The sequence below is a fragment of the Rhodnius prolixus genome, unplaced genomic scaffold (genome assembly GCF_049639745.1).
Source record: "Rhodnius prolixus isolate KJV_2025 unplaced genomic scaffold, Rpr scaffold_3, whole genome shotgun sequence".
NCBI lineage: Eukaryota > Metazoa > Arthropoda > Insecta > Hemiptera > Reduviidae > Rhodnius > Rhodnius prolixus.
Window position 1 is genome coordinate 14,692,877 of NW_027411603.1, and position 19,642 is coordinate 14,712,518.

At 32.6% G+C, this 19,642-nt stretch overlaps 1 protein-coding gene and 1 pseudogene across 1 annotated transcript; both read right to left on the reverse strand.

Moving 5' to 3' along the window:
* Positions 1-3,593: 3,593 nt before the first annotated feature.
* Positions 3,594-19,468, reverse strand: E(Pc) (Enhancer of Polycomb). The gene is made up of 13 exons (XM_074124804.1): positions 18,870-19,468; positions 17,089-17,227; positions 14,048-14,142; positions 13,759-13,899; positions 13,344-13,615; positions 13,111-13,249; positions 12,651-12,890; positions 11,345-11,502; positions 10,025-10,144; positions 8,933-9,035; positions 8,317-8,728; positions 6,801-6,975; positions 3,594-5,238 (listed from the first exon to the last, which is right to left on the reverse strand). The coding sequence occupies exons 1-13, from the start codon at positions 19,020-19,022 to the stop codon at positions 5,148-5,150; spliced, it is 2,238 nt and encodes a 745-aa protein (XP_073980905.1). The 5' UTR covers positions 19,023-19,468; the 3' UTR covers positions 3,594-5,147.
* LOC141453860 (U2 spliceosomal RNA) lies at positions 14,339-14,489 on the reverse strand (annotated as a pseudogene).
* Positions 19,469-19,642: the final 174 nt, after the last annotated feature.

Here is a 19,642-nt window from a genome sequence, read left to right on the forward strand (position 1 = left end):
AAACTCTTTTTACAGAGTATGAAACAACATAAAAAGAGGTGAAATGTACGATTCATTCGTTCAAAATCTACAAACTCACTCACCTTTTTCAACTGACTCACTTACCTAGGTTTTGTAGTGTTGGATATTCAACAGATTAAAATATTAGCAAAAATTATGTTTGTAAATTATCTAATAGAACTGGAGCATCCACCCAGCCTAGTTCACTCATTTATCATTTCTTTAACATATAAAAAAAGAATGATCTTCAACAGTTTTTTTCATATATTTATTTAATTAAATTAAATCTTAGTTTTATAGTTCATTGCGGCAGGGATAACAAATTATCCTTAATAAAGAAAACTGACTATAAAGAGTTAGTGAGTCAAACGTATTAATGATACAAATGATTTCCCTTTTATTTAAAATGAATCTTAATCTTACCTTGCGCAGTTCCAGGAAAGTTTGAAAATTAACAAGACAACCTTAGTTTTATTTCATCTTGACCATAGAACGTGATTTTTTTTTCATCAAGCTCGTTATAATTAAATATATAAATTCTATTTAATTATCATCAAGATCTCTAAAGACGTGTACTCTAATATGATTTTTAACTTTGTCATCCCTAATATAGAAGAAACATATTAGAGGATAAAAGTATTTTTAATTATTTATTTTATTTTTTTAATGATTTAAGGCGCGTCAACATCTCAGGTTATTGGCGCCCGGAGCTTTTTCCAGAGCACTACCGGCCTCCGGACAGTGTTCTCTCGTAACGGATAAAACTGTCCATCACCGGTCAGTGAGCTGTAAGAAGCTCCTTGGAAGAGAAAATCTAAGTGTCAGCAGCTGGATTCGAACCCGGGATCTCCGCGTGGGAAACCAATAAGCTAATCCCTTCTCTAAAGTATTTTTACTTTTCTTACTTTCGAGTAATGACCTTAAGATATTTTGTGTAATAAAGTAAATAATAAATAGTGAACTTTATCCTCTCTATACGAATGATAGTTCTTCTCTCTGTAACGTTATTGATTTTTAATAAATTAATATAATAAGAGGATGTTCTGTTTATCAATTTCCAAAATATTTATTACGCTGCAAGACCAAAACTTGGTTATTATCAAAAAATTGGGAGAGAGGTTCCTGGAAGTAGTTATGGACTTAAGACGATGATCAGCGGGGGTTCAAGGCGAGATAAAATTAGAAACGTCGGGATAAGGAAGAAAAATGCCCTGAAGTTTATGGAAGTCAAGCTTCTAATTTCCTGAGCAAAAAGGGCTCAGAAAAATTAAGCAACATACTGATGGACACGATAAAGCGGATGGCCTAAGAAACGTCAAGGGGGACATAATCAGGTTGAAGAATTGACAGCAGGATAAGGACGGCCTAAAGAATAGATAAGAGGTTATGGGCAAATAGATGGGAAACATCATTACTCTAAAAGATAAATAAAATTAGTAGAACTCCTTGGAAAATCTCGAATATGTACAATATTGTAGTTTAAAGTTTATTTTTACATCTATTAAGCGATAAGGGGTCATCCAGAACAGTTCGACAGTACGCTCTCGGAATAGGAATCACAATGTTAAATATCTAATGGCTCAATCACAATGTACGGCTCGGCTCTTCTAGCTTTTGGGTTGGATATTAAATTACATATGGTAATTAATCATCATGACGCAACATTGATGAACTTTCCTCCGCTAGTAATGGCGTTTGATATATCGCCTTGAGAGACCTGCTTGCAATTGATTCTGAAAAATGATCGCTAGCGTCTTTCAGAGCGCGGGTCTAGTTCCAGGGCTAAATTGAGTGTAATAGAAAATGCTCTCATACATCACAAATAACTGCTTTTTAATCGCTAGTTAGTGATATAAGGACCCCAATGCTCGGAGGCTAGAAAAGAAAATATCAAAAACGTCAGGTGAGAAAGCCTTAAGCCTTGTAATAGGTTTCTCTTACTGAAACTACCAAAATTCTGCAAAAAAGACCTATCTGCTTGGAGTACAGACCGCCGTATGTTCTAAACCATTTAATTTCTTTTATTGCTGCAATGGGATTAGAGTTATATTTTCAAAATTTAGTTTAATATTTGTTGATGTTTTCTAATAACGGTCAAAGATTTTTAAAAATTGAATTTTTTCTCAGAGATTCTATAATTTCATGTAACGAAACTCGGTATAAGTTAAAACCTTTCAAGATATTTAATTGTGATTGGAAAGTTTCTCATTTATGACTAATTTCCGTAATAAACAATGTAGTAATAAGATAGAAAATTCGAACATATAGAAACATTATTAAAACGAATTATTTCATTTTTGGATAATCCATACAGTAATATTTAAGGAAGTTTTTTTTAAATATCTAATATTTAATAATTCTCAGAAAGTTCTGTTATCTATTGATTTCTCAGTCTAAAAACGGATCCACTGATTTTATAATTATGATTTTAGTTGGAAGCATTTTTCAGGTTGAGTTTAATGTGGGAGTTGGGTTATAACCACATAAATACTACTTCTGCAGTCCACACACTATGCAGAATTAGGCCGGCTAATTGTTAAATATGAATTTAGCTTAGAATTAAGACTTTCAATGACAGAATTTATTAAGATATCTGTTTTTTTTAAACATATATAACAGATTCTATTTAATTTAATCTTCATCTATCAAAAAGAAAATGTCGTTAATAAAAAATTATGTCAAAATCCACGTGATGAGATAAATATGATCTCTTTTATCCTTGCAGCCTAAAATCCTTCGCTCTTTAAATGGCGCTTTTTTCTAAGTCTCCAATCAAAGTACTCACATTGATCTAAACATTCTCAAGTTGCTCAAACTCGTTAAAAAAAAATCAACTAACAGTCTCATCACAATCCATTGGTAGATCCATTTTCTTATAGAACACTTCCAGATAACACTCTTAGACATCTTAAAGGACAGTGGCCTCGAGATCTCCTCTCTGAAGAGAGTATAGATAAGTGCTACAACAAAAACGGAAAGTTACTACTACAAAACTCTACTCTGAGTGTGTTGATCCTTGTTGCTTATAGCGCAATTACGCGCTGTTTATAACTAAATAATTTTTTTTAAAACTCATCTTATTTAATCCCCCAGGAGAAGGTAGGCTAGCCAATTCTTTTAGTAGTCTTGGCGACACTTTGCACATTTACATCCACTGGGTCTTTTGTAGTTGTGTACCTATTTGGGTTAATCGCTCCCACTAATAAACTCAAGCTCACATCATACAACTCACTTACATTTAAAGTTGTAAACTTCTCAAACAACTAATAAATTTTAACACATGAAACAATATGTGTTCGGATAAAGAAGCTTTGTCTCTCCGAAAACAAGATAGATGTCGGTATTGACATTAGACTTATATGATGAAGGAATGCATGGGAATTTTAATTATTCTTATTCATCATCATTTCTCATCTTCTCTTTCATCTTTTCTCTTCAGGTACAAGAGATTTGTTAATTGTGCCTGTTTTTTCTAGATTGTTTGTTATTCAGAAATAACAAAGAACACGATTAAGAAAAAAAGAAACAGTTCCACTTAAATCAGATGAAGAGGAAGAAATAATTAAAATCTAATGAAATAAAAGATTGATATGTACGGTTATTATGATGTATATTTCACTGAAATCATCTTTCTACTTCAAGATACTCCCAATGAAACTGACAATGACTATTTACATCAATTACGAAATATTTACTAATAAAATGTTTCCCTTCTATTTACATTTACTGATCTTTTAATTCTCTCTAGTATCACCATGCTCCAAGTTCTTAAAATTTGTATGTTTGTTTCTAAAAATTTTGACGCTGTTTCTTAAAAGTGATAAAAAACATGAAGAGATGTACTATATACAACAGTATGGAAACTGAACCCGTAATTACATCTTAAATATGACTTCAGAATAAATATTGCGCAATCTTATTATATTTTTAAAATTACACTAAGCGTTTCATTTATTTGCACACGTAATCTTTAAAAAAATGTGGTATTCTTTAATTTGTTTTCAAACAGAAACATTTTGCAACTTAGAGCTCTCACATAACCAAAGGGAGGTTTTTGTTTTTTTTTTATTAACAACTCCCTGATGTCGTATTTGTACATATTTAACTTTTAATTAAACATCTAAATTTTATACAAAAAAGAAATTCGTAACTATAAAATGGAGACGGTATCCATTCCTAGGTAAGCGTTTTCCAACTTATTTTTAAATTACTTCGGAAAAAAATATATTTACAATGTATTTGCAAGAACACAGCAAAAATCTCTTAGGCATAAGTTGATCATACAAGACTATCAAGTAACACAACGCTTTTACACATGTAAAAATCCATATATATTAATGGAAATCCATGTATAATAATCAAAATTTGCTGGGGGAACTATACATAGTCCATTAATACTGAAGGAAAACAAATATGTCACTTATATTGAAAGCTTCTCAAGACATATTATAAATATAAATATATATATATGTATATATACAGATATATAAATAGTTACATAAAATATACATTTATATATCTATATATATAAAATATAAGTAAATAATACATTTATACTATATTTTACATCTGTAATTGCAGTGCATATACATACATCGGAAAGGTTTAAATTTTTGAAGAAAGATGATTCATTCTGGCAGGTACTGTAAGGTTTCCTCTTCCAAATTATGATATGCACTTTATAACTGGAGTGATTATAATTATTTACAACCACATATCTGTTACCAAAATTTAATTATTTCCTTTCTGATAAATGAAGGAATGTGTTCGTTCATTTATAATAATAATAATTATTAAATATATATATAATATATATACATATTATGTATAAGTATACACAGTAAGGAAAATACACACCCAAACAACATATACAACATAATGTACAATTATCTCGCTTGATTCTTCTTAACTAAAACTTAATGATCACAGGCTACTATTACTTTTTTAAAGAAGAGTGTCATGTACTCATTTAAGCCCATACATATACAAATATATATAAATAAATTTAGAAACAGACATTTATAAGCGTATACATATATGTATATGTATGTAAGAAATAGCACTGAAGAGTTGCATAAAAGTGGGGTCGCAGCTATACCTCTTACAGATGGTGCCTTTTCCTCTACTAAACAGGAAACTCTTCTTGGTCAGGTGACTTCCATTGGTGTGCTATGAACTAACGTTGTAGTCGCTTGTCCGCCAGTTCCACCACCACGTTTGTGACCACCTCCACCTTCACTGTAAATGGTTAATTATGCTTTGGCACGATTACATAATTTTGATTGAAACTTTTGTATAAAGGGTGAGAAATGGGCAGAAAGTTTTTTTTTTTTTTAACTTCTTAGCTCTTGCAAGAGAATTAGCATCATTTCTTGGCGCCATGCAGAGCTCCAACCAAACAAATGCTACTCTTACTCCTTTGACATTCAGAAGCAACATGTAGAGAAATATAATGTGAGTAACGCATAGATGTAGACGTATATAACATTACACACTTCACCTCATGACGTCTACACTATATGTACCAACACTTACCCTTAATGGAGAACCACAATTGAATGCAGTGGATTTAGTATTACTCGTATAAACATTCTTTACAATAATGCCATTTCCTTTGATGTGAAATTTTAGTTTTTGTTTTACAATTCATAAATGAATTCACATTATCGAGATCATTTATAAAATCTGCCACTTGAAACTTGGGATTCTCGTTAAACGAAAAATAAGAGTTTATCTTGTGATTTCAGTTGATCAAAGTTTATGTAACTAGGTAAACCACTTTATATGAAAAAAATGGCTAGTGGTGTTGGTGGTATAGCTAGTGGTTACAGGGCTCGTATATTTGTGTCTCAGACGTGTGGAGGAGAATCAACACCACTGATAAAAACAAATCAAGGCAAGGAGCAGTCTTTAGTTGTAAGCTCAGTAAAAGTAACCATGATTTTCTGAGCAAACTTTGCTAACTATTAAAGAAAAATCTACTTCACATTAACCAAATACGAGACAAGGTGGATATGACCAAATAAATAGATCAGGGGTGTCAAACTGGCGGCCTCCGAGGTAATTTCTTGTGGCCCACGATGTATTGATATAAAATGAAAATAGAAAAAGTTTTATTGATGGAAATAGCGCTTAGGGCAGGCACTATCGTACACACAATTCCCAGATTCCGTTAACTACTGAAGACGAGTATACACGTGGCCCAGGGCCTTTTCTGGGGGACTGTGGGCTTGTATAAAAGCGCTGACTTTGTTCCAGAGAAGTTTGGAAGCCATATGTCCTGCCACTCTCAGTGGAATTCCAGAATGATTCGGTTTTAAAAGACGTTGTAGGAATTCCCAAAATATATTATTTAAGTGAGAAATATCCAAAAATGTTTGCTGTACAAATTTTGTGTTATTATTGGAGTACGTTTTTGTGAGAGTAACTATTTCTGTCTATGAAATTAAATAAAACGGCATACAGATCAAGATTGACTGATAAACATCTATCTATCTTAATGAAGATTGTCTGTTCTCAGTCTCTGAATCCAGATATTGGAAAAACTAGGAAAAATGTCTAATATGTTGTGGGTCGCGTGAATCTTGCCTGTTGTACCAAGTGGCCCGTGGTTTAATTTAGTTTGACACCCCTGAAGTAGAATATGTCATTTAAACAAACAAAATAAATAAACTGCAGCGAAGATAACTTAAAGTAGAAACTTTTTGTCAAAAATTTCGAAGAATTCTGATAGTTTCAAATAAACTGGGATAGCCATCGGAAAATGTATAAGCGAGCAATAAATAAATAAAAAAACTTACTTGCTAAGAGAAGTGTTTGAAGCAGCTCGTCCAGCTAGTTTTGAGTTGAGCAAGTTGATTTGTGCCCCGTTACTAGTTGGGCCTCCAACTGTGCAGCCAATACCACTACTACTACTGCTCCACTTGTGTACAACGGTACTACCACTTGATGTTTCAACATCACTCCTATCACCACCTAAAATTCAAAAGATTCTATGCAATCTACAACTCAACTTTATAAAGTTTGCGGGTTCAGAATTTAACCAAATTCAATTATTTGTGGGTTCGTGAGAGAGATTTTGACTTTCACTTACAAAGTACTCCACAAAACCTGAAGAAATTTCAGAAGATAGATGAAAATCTCAGAATATTTCTAGAAATCAATTGCAGAATTTCACAGTAAAATTGATTACTAAGTAAATGTTCCAGAAATTTCTAGAACTGTTAATACAGAAGTGTTTACAATTTATTCGTTACTAAATCAAATCCTAACATTTCCTTTAAGTGTTAAATGAATACAAATACTTCAATTATATCAGCAATTTAAACGTAAGAGCTAATACCAACTCACGTTAGGAGGAAATTAAAAGAAACATACCAGTTATTCCTCCTATTTTCTTAAATCTTTATCAAGATTAAAGAGTCGCTCTTAATTTAATACTAATAAGTGATCTAATCTAATAGAAACCTTTTCTGCTTCAAATTAAATATGGGAGTCTGATATATTATTTAAAATAAAAGAAAGCTGGATGTCCAATTATAAGTTTGCTCTTCAATGTAAAAGCACTGTGGAGATACTTTGTTAGAATATGCACGCATTTTACCCGCTGTTTCTAACAAACATTGACCCGTTAGATTCTTACTCACAAGCAAAACCATGCTCTAACAAGATACACAATTAAATAAACATTTCTTTACCACATTTCTAAATTATGATAAGCTATGGAGAGAGAGACAAGAACTTTACGTCTATTTCAATATTTAACCTTATTTATTATCTGCTATTAACTTTTGTTTTTGTGTTGTAAGGCTCCTGTAGCCATATACAATACCAGATTTAACATTCTAATGATAGTAGTATAATATTATTCTATTATTTTTATAAAGATAAGATATATCAAGACTTCCTGCCGATGGTAAAACGATCCAAAAAGCACTAGCTAATCTATTTTGAGATCAAAAATGGTAGAATCTTTAAAAGCCTCTACACCACATTAATTGTTCGCAGAGTGTGGATAGAACCTTCTAAATACCCGAAAACATGTGATAGAGTTGAGACGTTCCATCTAAATTACGTAGTAGATCTAACATGGTTACATAGCACAAAATAAAATCGTTGCAGCCAATTTTTTTTAAAAAAGATTTTTAAGTATCTTATTCATAATACATACCAAGCGCTAAGAACTGTGTGAATGTAAATATTTTTGGGAGAACTCAATTTAAAGAATTTAACGATAGCGGTACATTCTCAATTTATTATCTTAAATCAGTTCTTTCTTTCTGAACTTCACGAAAAGTAGATAAAAAAAAAACTTACGCTCAATGTGATTGAGAGGCCCATTTGGTAGCAGAGGTGGTACTCGTTCACAAACAGAGGTGGTAGTTGTAAGCATTGGCAGCCTTTGGTGGTTAAAGGTAGTGGCCAAAGAAGAAAAAGAGGAAGCGGGAGAAGTGAGAATAGATGTTGTTTGTAGAGTACTCTGAGTCGTAATATTTAAGTGACTCTGTCGTGCACAGGACGAGTTAACTACCGCAACACAATGTTCATCGTACACTCTAAACTGAGACGCTCCAATGACCTCTAAAGGAGAGATAGATCGTTGACTCTTCAGCCTCTTTGGTCGTTTTTCAAGTAATTCGCTCTTCACCACTTCAATATCCAGATCCGGAAATAGCTCGCCGAGTTCCAGCTCGACTGCCATTGCCTCGTGATCCAATGGGTTCTCAACCTATAAAAAGTGATTTGATGTTTTCAGAATTTCGAAACAGTAATTGGATTAAACTTAAATTACTTCTAAGTAAGCTAAAAGTGTATTTTGTAGAAAACATATTTGTTTCTACCTATTGGCGGCTTAACTTTAAACATTGGACTAGTAAATTATCACTTCAAAAATATAAAAATTAAAGAAGTAAGAATAATAAAAGCAATTTACTTGTAAACAGAGCGATGACCCTTGACTCAGCCCTAAATTATCCTCCGACTCACTAATATCCAATTCTTTTGGAGGTGGTGTCTTCGGCCTGTAATGTCTATATCTGAAATTGTTAAATAAAGCAAATTATAAAATCGAAAATAGAGAATTACAAAAAAAAAAATGCAAAACTTATACCAAATTACATTTTGGTATTTATGGTAACTGTAAAAAGTACTGAATAAAACATTATTGTGAAACTTACTGTAACCGATTTTACCGGAGTCACAATCATTTCATAATAGAGGCTAACGGGGTAACTTACAACATTAAATTGTGTAATTCGCCTTATTTAAAACATCCGTTGTCTACTTTTCTCATTTTCATCAACAAAAAGTTTTTTTTTTATTATTATGAGAGTGTTGACTCTTTTAAAGCACTGTTTAACTTAATGTAATGCTCAATTTGCTCTCTTGATGCTTCTCTTTGATAACATTATATTTTCTTGTAATCTCAGTTTGCCTTGCGTACCAATACCTCCACTAGGTCTTTCACTCCTCCAGGAGTAGAATCCTCCTCATGTTGTTTACGTCACCACCCAATCCCTCCACGTCCGCCATGAATGTGCAGAATTCCGCCAGTACTTCCCAACTAACTTTTAACACATTATTGTATTTCCGGAACTTCGCTACATCCTACTATTTTTCCCTCTCTTACTACAATCTTTACAAGAATATGGGAATTTCTGAAACTTTGTCAGCCTTTTTTCCTTGGTAGCACCCATGCCTCTTTCACCCAATGAAGTGATTGCTGTATTTACCGATCTTCTTTGTTCTCTTTTGAAAACGTTTCAGTAACTTCTCTATACAAGTCCCACTTTATGAGCCCACAATATTTTCCGGTAACTTTAAATTCCAACCTTTTAGATGATTTCCGCGATCAATTCCTATTCTCCTCTGTATTCTAAATGAAGCACTTATACTCAACCCATTTCTCCTTTTCTAAATCATTGCAACAATCGTTCTTTCAAACGGATTAAATAAAAAGCAATAATAATATTAGAAAATATAAATGAAGTTTAATTGAAAATAATAATAAAATAATAGCACTTACTGAAAAGTGGACGAAGAATGTAGAGACTGTGACAGAGAACCTTTGGCACTATCTTGAATTTTAAAATCGAGCGAGGACCAAAAGTCATCCACTGAAGGACCAGCTCTGTCAAGAATGACTCTGGAATGATTGCCAAAGTTAAACTATGTAAGCAGAACTATTATTATAAAAAAAATATCAATTCCCCCCTTTCTTCTATTTATTTTACATCTAAAAAATAATAAAAATTTTGGAGTGACCAGGAAATCGCTTATTCTAAGACTTCTGAAAATCAACTATTTTCTTGCTTAGTATATTAAGATTAAAAATTAACAGAATCGTCTGCGAAAAAAAAGAAGATTTGAAAAATATAAGATGGTCTTTAAGATTGGATGACTTGGAAAAGGATTGAAGCCAAACAATACTGGTGGCGGCAGACAGAAAAAAGCCACTTTAACTCATCGCAGTAGTTCGAAATGCGAGAGTCCCTGGGAATGCTGAAAATAAATCGTATGAAGCAATCCATGGCGCTTGACCTTAGCTTCAATATCACCAGAAAGACTTCCATACTAAGCAACCATAGTTGAAATGGGGGAAAATGAGGAGGAAGCTAGGAGTTGCCGGGTCTTAATTAGAAGAAGGTGACGAGAACTATTAAACTGCTTTAGGATGTAGATGGAGCGTCTAGAGATTTGGGAAACATGGTATTCCCAGGAGAGATTTTGATCAAAAGTGATACCGAGGTTCTTAACAGAGAAACAATATTTTATTGAGATGCCATGAGAAAAATATTAAAAAGAGGAGCCAATGATTTAAGGAGTGAATTGGAGCCAATAACAATTGCTTGGGTCTTTTCTGCATTTAGGGTAAGCTTATGTTTCTACTAAAGTGACACTTTAATGCTAAGATTTTTTTTTTATGCTTATATATTATATACATAAATTCTTTGAAATAGTTATATAGGAAATTAACTTATACAAATTTATCACCTTACTTTTTTATATTTAAAAAATATGCATTTTAGCAAGGTTCTGGAATAGTCTTAAGTGCAACCTTTATAAAATTATTTTCTCCATTCCCTACTTTCTCAATTTTAAAAGCGTAACCTAAACTTCAATAAAAATTCTAAAATAATAAAGATACAAATTCAAAGATAAATACATTTCGTCCTCCGTAAAAAGTTTTGTTGTTTTTAAATTTTTATTTCCAACAATATTTCTTCGTAGATCTAGATTTTCTTAGTTAAATTACAAAAAAAAAGTTTGCCCTCTTTAGCTTCTTTTTATTCGGTCTAGAATGACTATATATTTAAAAATTTTCAATGAAATGAGTAAATCTTACCGTCCGCCTCTGCCGATTCTCCGTCGTACCAGCCCAACAGACTTTTTCCTTGGTTGGCTAACAGATGCCAAGCTGTACCTATAGTTTTCCCCACTAACGGAACCTACGTATTCATTCTCACTCCAGGAACCACCTCCAAGTCCGCCACCACTTATAGCCTAAAATGAGAACATTCACACATTTACAAACGCAAATACTTTTATGATATAGGCAGTATGCAAATTATGTCACTGTATTAAAATAGGAACTCTTTCGTAATGATTAATAAATAATTTCGTTCTGCTGTAAATAGTAACTCGCGTTGGATATGAAAAAAAAGTAAAGGTTAAAACACACATATCACATCTTGAGAGTCAACTAATTCAGAACTGAGTTTAGCAGAGCAGAATTAAGAGAGCAATATTCCATTTATGTACTACAGTTGTTTGCGAAAGTTCCGGAAAACATTCGTCAGCTGGAACTGCATTTTTCTCGCAATTTTCATTCAACAATGATTTTACGTATACAATGTTACCAACAATACAGTACGCAATGAATAATATTTTACGATTAACTTATAAGGACAACAAAGCAATTTTAAGGTTCTGAAACCATTTGTTGCAACGCTTTGGTTCAGTGCAGATAAAAAATTAATTGACCGGAAATGAAATTTTTTCCTTAAGTTACAGAGTTCTTCAGAACTTTCTTGAAACAAATTTAGAATTTATTTAATCTTTAACATGTCGCAACATTTTATCTGAAAATTAAAAAAATAATCATAATCACAATAAATAAAATAATTGGCCTCCCTGTGATTCAAATTGCAATTAAAATATATTATGACTACCATATAATGTCAAATTAAGATTTTTCTTGAACCATAAGAATCTTTTTTATTTGGAAACCAATTACGGTTAATTGCAATTTAGTGATTTAACTTTAAAATCAGTGTTTTTTTGTTAAGAGGGAAGGGATTAATAACTCTGCTGGTAGCGTGGTAAACTAGTAAATCAGAGAGAGGTCCCAGGTTCAAAACCTAGTATCCACCCTTAGATTACTTCTTTGATGCCTCTACAATACAGCTCTTTGTCCGGTGATGTACAGTGTCGCCTGTATTGAGAGAAAACTGCCCTTAAGCTAGCGGAGCTGAGTAAGACTAAATCTCCGGACGCCAATGCCTTAAATAGTGATGTGCCTTAAATGAAACATTCAATTTGAATTGTTTATGCTAACAAGCCTAAATCAAAGTTTAATTGTATCATAAGTATTTAATTTGAATAAAAGGCTGTTTTATTTATTTAAAACAAAAATGATGGAAGTAACTTACTGCTTGGTAAGAGCAATTCTTATTCCTGTAAAACGGAAAAGAAACTTGAGGAGATGAAGGTGGAGAAGCCGGACCGTAACTTTGAGGAGGTTCATCTTCTCCTGAAGAACCATTACCTGTGAGTGAAACGGATCCACTAACAGATAATGCATTTCCAGTGCCAACACCAATTCCTGTTGGAACTTTATGCTTTCGTTTTTTATATTGTCTTTTCTCTTTCCTACCCGGACCAATATCTTCCTGCAACAGATAAACATATTTACTAAACTCTGTATGTTTCAACGTAATCAAACATTTTTATGAAATATATTTTAACTCCTTTTTGTTTATAAATTACAATTTGTTCAGACACTGCAGCCTGAAACCTCCTTTTATATATATTTGTATAAAAAAAATTTAAATTGTAAATAAACTTTTCAAATTCAAATTGTTTATAAACATCGACAATTGAAAAAAGTACCTTAGGAGGTTTAAGAGGCCATGGACTATGGTTGGCTGTATACTGATTGCTGTATATTGGAGTAAACGCTGGTCTTGTCGTTTTAAGAGGCGTAGAAACATCAGCGATCATCTGACCACTGAAGTCATTCGCTTGGTACCTTGAATTTAAACAACAATTCAACCATCAGAACAAGATATATTTTATATAAATATATTCTTCTAATCTATCTTATTATTTTAAAAAAGTTATACCTCTTCTCGTAGAGCTGTATTGTCAGGTGAAGTAACTCTTTTTTTGCAGATTCTCGCCTTTTAACCATTTCTAAAAGCTGCAATGCTCTACTTAAATCCCTTCTGAGTTTCACCATTTTTTCATAAGACGTTTCATCATTTTTCCTATTTTTCCTAGTTTGCATTTTTTCAGTTCGTCGTCTAAATGCCAGGTATGGATTGCTATTGTTCATATTACCTGGCCCCCTATTATTAGCTTCAGTCTTCACACATGGCACCAATGGCTGGGGTTGCTTAATTTTTTAAATAATCATATCAGCAAAATTTATTCAAAAATATTTAAAAAGAGGAATGAATAAGATCAATTTAATAAATTCAGTTTATATTAGATCAATTAGTTTTAAAGTACTCTTATGTAATATAATTTCATACTTACAGTACTTAGCCTCTTACTGAGCCAGTAATCGAAAATGGCAATCGACAGTTCATCGTCATCTTTCAGTAATAATTCTTTATGGTTCTGTGAAGCAAAATTTTGAGCACAATTCTTTTCTAACCTATCCATCATTTCTTCAAACTGCAAACAAAACAAAAATTGAAATAAATTATAAATTAGCCGCTCTGTAAATCACTAGCTTTTGTCATATAAAACTAACTATAAAACTAACTATGTCATATAAACTAAAAAATTTGATTACACATATTCACATCAATTAGAAGCTTACTTTTAGAGGTGTTATATCTAACTTCTGTCTTGACAGCCATTTTTCATCCTCAGAATCAATATCATAATCAGGAACATCCTCTTCCATAGAGAAAGCTGAATGAAATTTTAATGATTACTTTCAATACTATTTTAGTGTTTTTAAGCAATCGCATGAATAATCGAGAATAAATACAACAAACTTTATCAGTATAATGTTACAACTTCATATTCTATACCAGGTAAAATTATATATACAATTTTAATATATATAAAGCTCGTCCCAACAAAACGAGAATAACATTAGAATGCGTAAGATTCAAACACAAAGCTAAAACGGCGGAATCCATTTCTTTAAAGATGTCCTCAGATGAATTCGCTATGGAGGCCGTACCAGAGATTCAAGCTGATAAGAACAGATAATACACTTTAATCTTAAAGTGGCCAAAAGGCCGAGAAGCGATGGCAGGAGCAACGAGGATTAGAGGGGAAGCCCACAAAGCTAAGAGGCAATGTGGTAGTGCGTTCCATTCCCGGTATAGGCCTTGTGATTTCATTTAATAATTAATATGAGAATTACATAGTAACTTATAGTACCTATTGGTAGTTAGATAAAGCCCGCGTGAAAAAATAGGCATTACGGGAAACGAGGTTAGGTGGACACTCATACTGAATAATTTTATTATTATTTTGACTTATTTAAACATGAGATGCCCATAGCCTTCTTCAGCTCACTGCCTGACTCTGTACCATTTTTCTCATTAAAGTCAACTGTCCGCAAGGAGTAGCTGTTGCTTGCTACTTGGGGAGCAGCGACTCCACGGGTTACCACAGCTCACACTAAAAGCACACTCACCACGACAGTACACATTGCATTTACACTACACACATGTGCACAAAACTTTAAGGCATAAACAGTACACGCCCTAGGTTTACCGTTCCTAGGAAGCCGCCCCGGACGGGGGAGCAAGTCAGGAGGCTCTAAGAAGGCAGCCCCTTCACCTGGCTCGGGGGCAGTAGGGTGATAACCTGCTCTCCTTAAATCACTACTAATTATGAAACCCCAAAGAGATAACGCCGGATTGATTTATGATCAAAGACAAAAGAACCGCCAGATGGACTTCAGAATTGGATTTTGGAACGTTTTAACTTTATATAAACCAGGAGAATTTCAAATACTTAAAAAAAAAATTGACAATTATAGATTGGACATGTGCCAAAACTACAATCCACGAGATTCACTGGTCCGGCAGTAGATTACTACAAAAGAAATTCCATAGATAACTTTTGGGAATTTTTAACTGTAAAGCAGCCGCACAAGATAGAGCAGGATGGCGGATGCTCATTAGGGAGGGCAGGATTCGCCGCGAGTGGTAGCGCCGTAAGTCCGTCACAAGACAGTTAGCTATCGAAGGCAAAATTAAACTACAGCCAGCCGGAGCTATCTTTTGCTTAACACTTTTTTTTTAATTCAGTGGACATTAAAATGGATATTTCCAATGCAAAGTAAAAAATTTGACAACGATCGTAGTACTTTTTCTTACCCAAAAATGAAAACGTTTGCAACCCTAAAACTGAAGTAATGGAAAATTTATCCACAGGAACCATAGGTAGTGAAAGTGATAAGACTGAGCAACCTATGCTGACTGGAACATTTGAAACGAATGGAAAAGAGTATTATCGTGGGGCGGGGGGCTTAGCAAAGATGAAGTAAGATACCAAAGCTATGATTGTCTCTGAGAATAATCAAAGATCTAGCTTTTATTTTGGTTATCACAAGAGTAGACGGGAAGCAATACAAAACACGAGAAAAAATAAAGAAGTATCCAACCAGTGCATTTTTATCCAGTTGCTTAACGACTGATTTCATTTTTCCCGGACAAAATGTAAGTACCTAAAGAATATATTTCTTCCTCTTGTGCCACTTAGTTAGTCATCGATAACGCTTACAAGTGAACGATTTTAGCTATGTTACAGACGATCTTATCAAAACAATATTGATTGGACAGGGGCAAGGAATCTTTTATTGGTACTGTAAACAGGTAAATTTGGGGCTAGTAATGGAAGGATTAAAGTTTTTTTTTTATATATAAAAGGAGGAGTTTTAAATAATTTATACAGTAAGTTTTATCAAATCATAGAATAAGTTTGATCAGTAGATCTTAGAATGATTTAACGCTTAAATAAATTATTTATTTTACTTTTTAATTGTTCTGACTAGTTTTTAAAAACAGTCATTCTTATCTAAAAGTAAAGCAGTCATCTACTTTTCAGGTGAGACTCAACGTCCAACTATCAAATTAGGTCTCATGGATCGAGAGGAAAACACATACTTAACTACTGTTTTTTCTAACTAATATAAAGTAGCTATTCGCAGGATTCAAAATGGGAAACTCTCACTTACAAATCACGCATCATAGAAATTACAATTAACACTTCCCAGCACTTCATTATAGTTATAACTGAACGATAATTTATATATTGAAGACGAGAAGCATAGTTCTGAAAGTAGTTAGCAAATTTTCTAGAAACAAACTACTTCTTAACCTACTACAGACAAAAAAAAATCGCGTAATTAAATCAATTCTTGTAAAACAAGTTATTATTTTACAAGTAAACAGGGATGTCTTATACAAGGGTTTTTACATAATTGATCAGTGATGGATTTTTCTTAAAAAATAGTTGGATAATGAACCAATGGGAGAATGATAAAACTTGAGAGCTACGGAGGAAGCAATCAATCGTCAGGTTGTCTCTTAAGACAAAGAGAGCACGAATTAATTACCCCCCAAAAAAAGCTCATTATGTCAAACCTCTTTAAGAAGATTTGGCTCAGCTTCCTAAACAAGTTGAACATTTCGCCTACTGACAAAGTCAGGTCCAAGAAATCTTAGTATGGCCACGGCAATTATGACGTATTTAAGTGAATTTATCGTTTATTGCTAGAGACTTTCCAGAAGAACGTACTGTTGAATATTGCCGCACATTTAATGGGTCCCTTTAAGTGGTAACAATTTTACGAACAAAAGATATTAAATTTTAATAATACCATGAAAAACTTACGCTGCATGTGAATAAGCTGGCGAGGAGGTTTATAATTGGCAGGATATAGTCTGTCGTAAGCCAACCTATCTTCCATGCATTCCACTTCAGGAGTTGGAATGATTAAGCCTGTTATGATTGCTCTTTGTAAGTGGTGCTCCTAAGTGCATAAAACATGTATAGGTTTTAAACTGGAATATAAGAATATTTTATTTTAAGATAACATTTGAGGATCAAAATTGAATAGACATGTTGTCTAGCTCTAGCTAGAGAGTAGCTCAAAAATAAAATTAAAACTGTGAAAAAACAATAATTAAAATAATATTTGTTTACAAATCAAACTCATTTATCCAATGTGTCATTTCACGAAAAAAAGTGTAGACTTAAATTTGATATGAAATTACAAGTTTAAATGTGCTAAATGTAATAAATATTGGGCGATGTAATATTCACTTTAATCAAAATAAATTAATTCGATTATGTTTCTGGATTAATTAGATTAATATTGAGAGAAGCATTCTTTTTCTTGATATATATTTATATATAAAACTTAAAAAAAATATATTATTTGGCTTAAAAAAAAGGCTTAACAAAAATATTTCAACCAAAACTTAATTCACAAGACTACTGCATCATTAACTAGAAACTAATTCAAACTATCATGCATTTAAAGATGAAAACCTATTAGTACATATTTCAAATATCAAAATGGTGAGTGATTTTAAATTATACTGAGACAATCATTGCTGAACATAAATAGCTACGCTTGCTCAAATCGTTCATCATTTAAACTGAAGATAAAATAATTATATCAGGATTAATATTTTTATTTTAAAACTATTTTTATAATAAATTTTAGTTCATATTAATTACGAATTTTTCCTTATAATCTAAAATTGAAAATATTTATTAAATAGGCAACTTAGTGCTGACAGACGTCAGAAACTCACATAGCTGTATGTGATTTATCTTTTCTGCTTTAAATCAAAGAATTGGAAATGATAGTTCACTAACTTAAGGGCTTAATTAGTTAATTTATTAAGAAGAAGCATTTGGAAAACATACTAGTTAAACTTGGTGGTCGAATTATACTTTGGTTACTTCCGTCTAAATAAAATTGAAAACAACAGTTTCGTTTTTGTAAAAACATTTTTTAATATTGAAAGATTTTTCGTTTCAGAGCATTATATTATATTACCAAATTATTTCAATAAAAGTTGTAAACATCTAACAAAGAATTACTTCTTTTTCTGTGCCGTTTAAATGTATTTTCTATTTCAAACTATTTAAAAAAAAAAAATCATCTCCCTTTATTTAAAGTATAAAATAGTAATTGTTGGCATTTCATAGAAGTATTGTAAAGAAGTGACAATTATTAAATGTATGTATACTAAAGAAGAGAAGGTTATATTATATCGACGTATTTTTATACTTATACTCATTAAAAATAAAAGCAAAAAGTAATTATTTAAGTTTGAACATAAACTAACTATAGGCAATATAAATGCTTAAGAACAGAAGAGAACTGTGAATTAATTACGGTTTCTAGTTAAAAGTTATGTTTACATAGCCAAGGTTATGTTATTATCAGGATTTGACGAATACTTGTTCATAGGTGCCATTAACGATCAACGAATTTTTGTATTAGTATTTTCAAAAAACTTTAACTACTCGGTATTTCGAATAACGTAGAAATGTTACATTTTCTTTCATAGAAGTGTACTTTATATAAATGAGTAACCTTCGCATTCAACATGGAGGCCAAAGAGGACCCTTTAAATGTTTTTGTAATTAAAACTTACACATTCTTCTTCCTTTTCCATTCCACTTGGCATTTGAGGAACTGCTCTATTTATTGCCGAATATTCTGGCAAATCCGGAAGCTCCTCAGCCAAATATATGGGCAAGGGCTTGGTCGCATCGAGCGCTCTAGCCCTGAAGGAGAGCTTGCTCATTTTGTTGACAACCTAAGAGCACATTGGCACTACACTGAAAAACCCCTATACATTCCCTTTACAGGGTCCCAGAGGGTAACTACCCTGTCCGAATAATAACCAATTCACCCCTATCTCGTTCCCATGTTTAGTTTTTCCCGCACAGATTCACAAAAACAAAATATTCACTTTGAAAAGTAAAAAAGAAGCCTGCCCTCTTGTAGGCATCATGGCGGATCTATACAATTCAGTACCAACATGCAACGCGCGGGAATCGACGCATGTTGACTTCATATGCTCTTAAACACAATTTTAAAACAATAAGTTTTGAAAAGCAACATCGTTAATTTTAATGATCATTAAGTCGATAAGTAATATAATGAATTACACGCATTTCATTGAAATGTGTTCACAACGTATACAGAGCACAGCACTAGAATCGGCCACGGTCGAACCAACCAGTAGTAATGGCGGCTGCAAAAAAGATGAGATCAGTGTCTACCTGTAATAATCATTTAATGTACTGAAATGAACATTAATTTTTTTAATATTTCGGTAGAAACACGAACGAAATAACTTTATTTATTGTATTTAACTTAAATTTTGGATATTTGCAAATCTGGTCTAGCTACGCCAGTTAG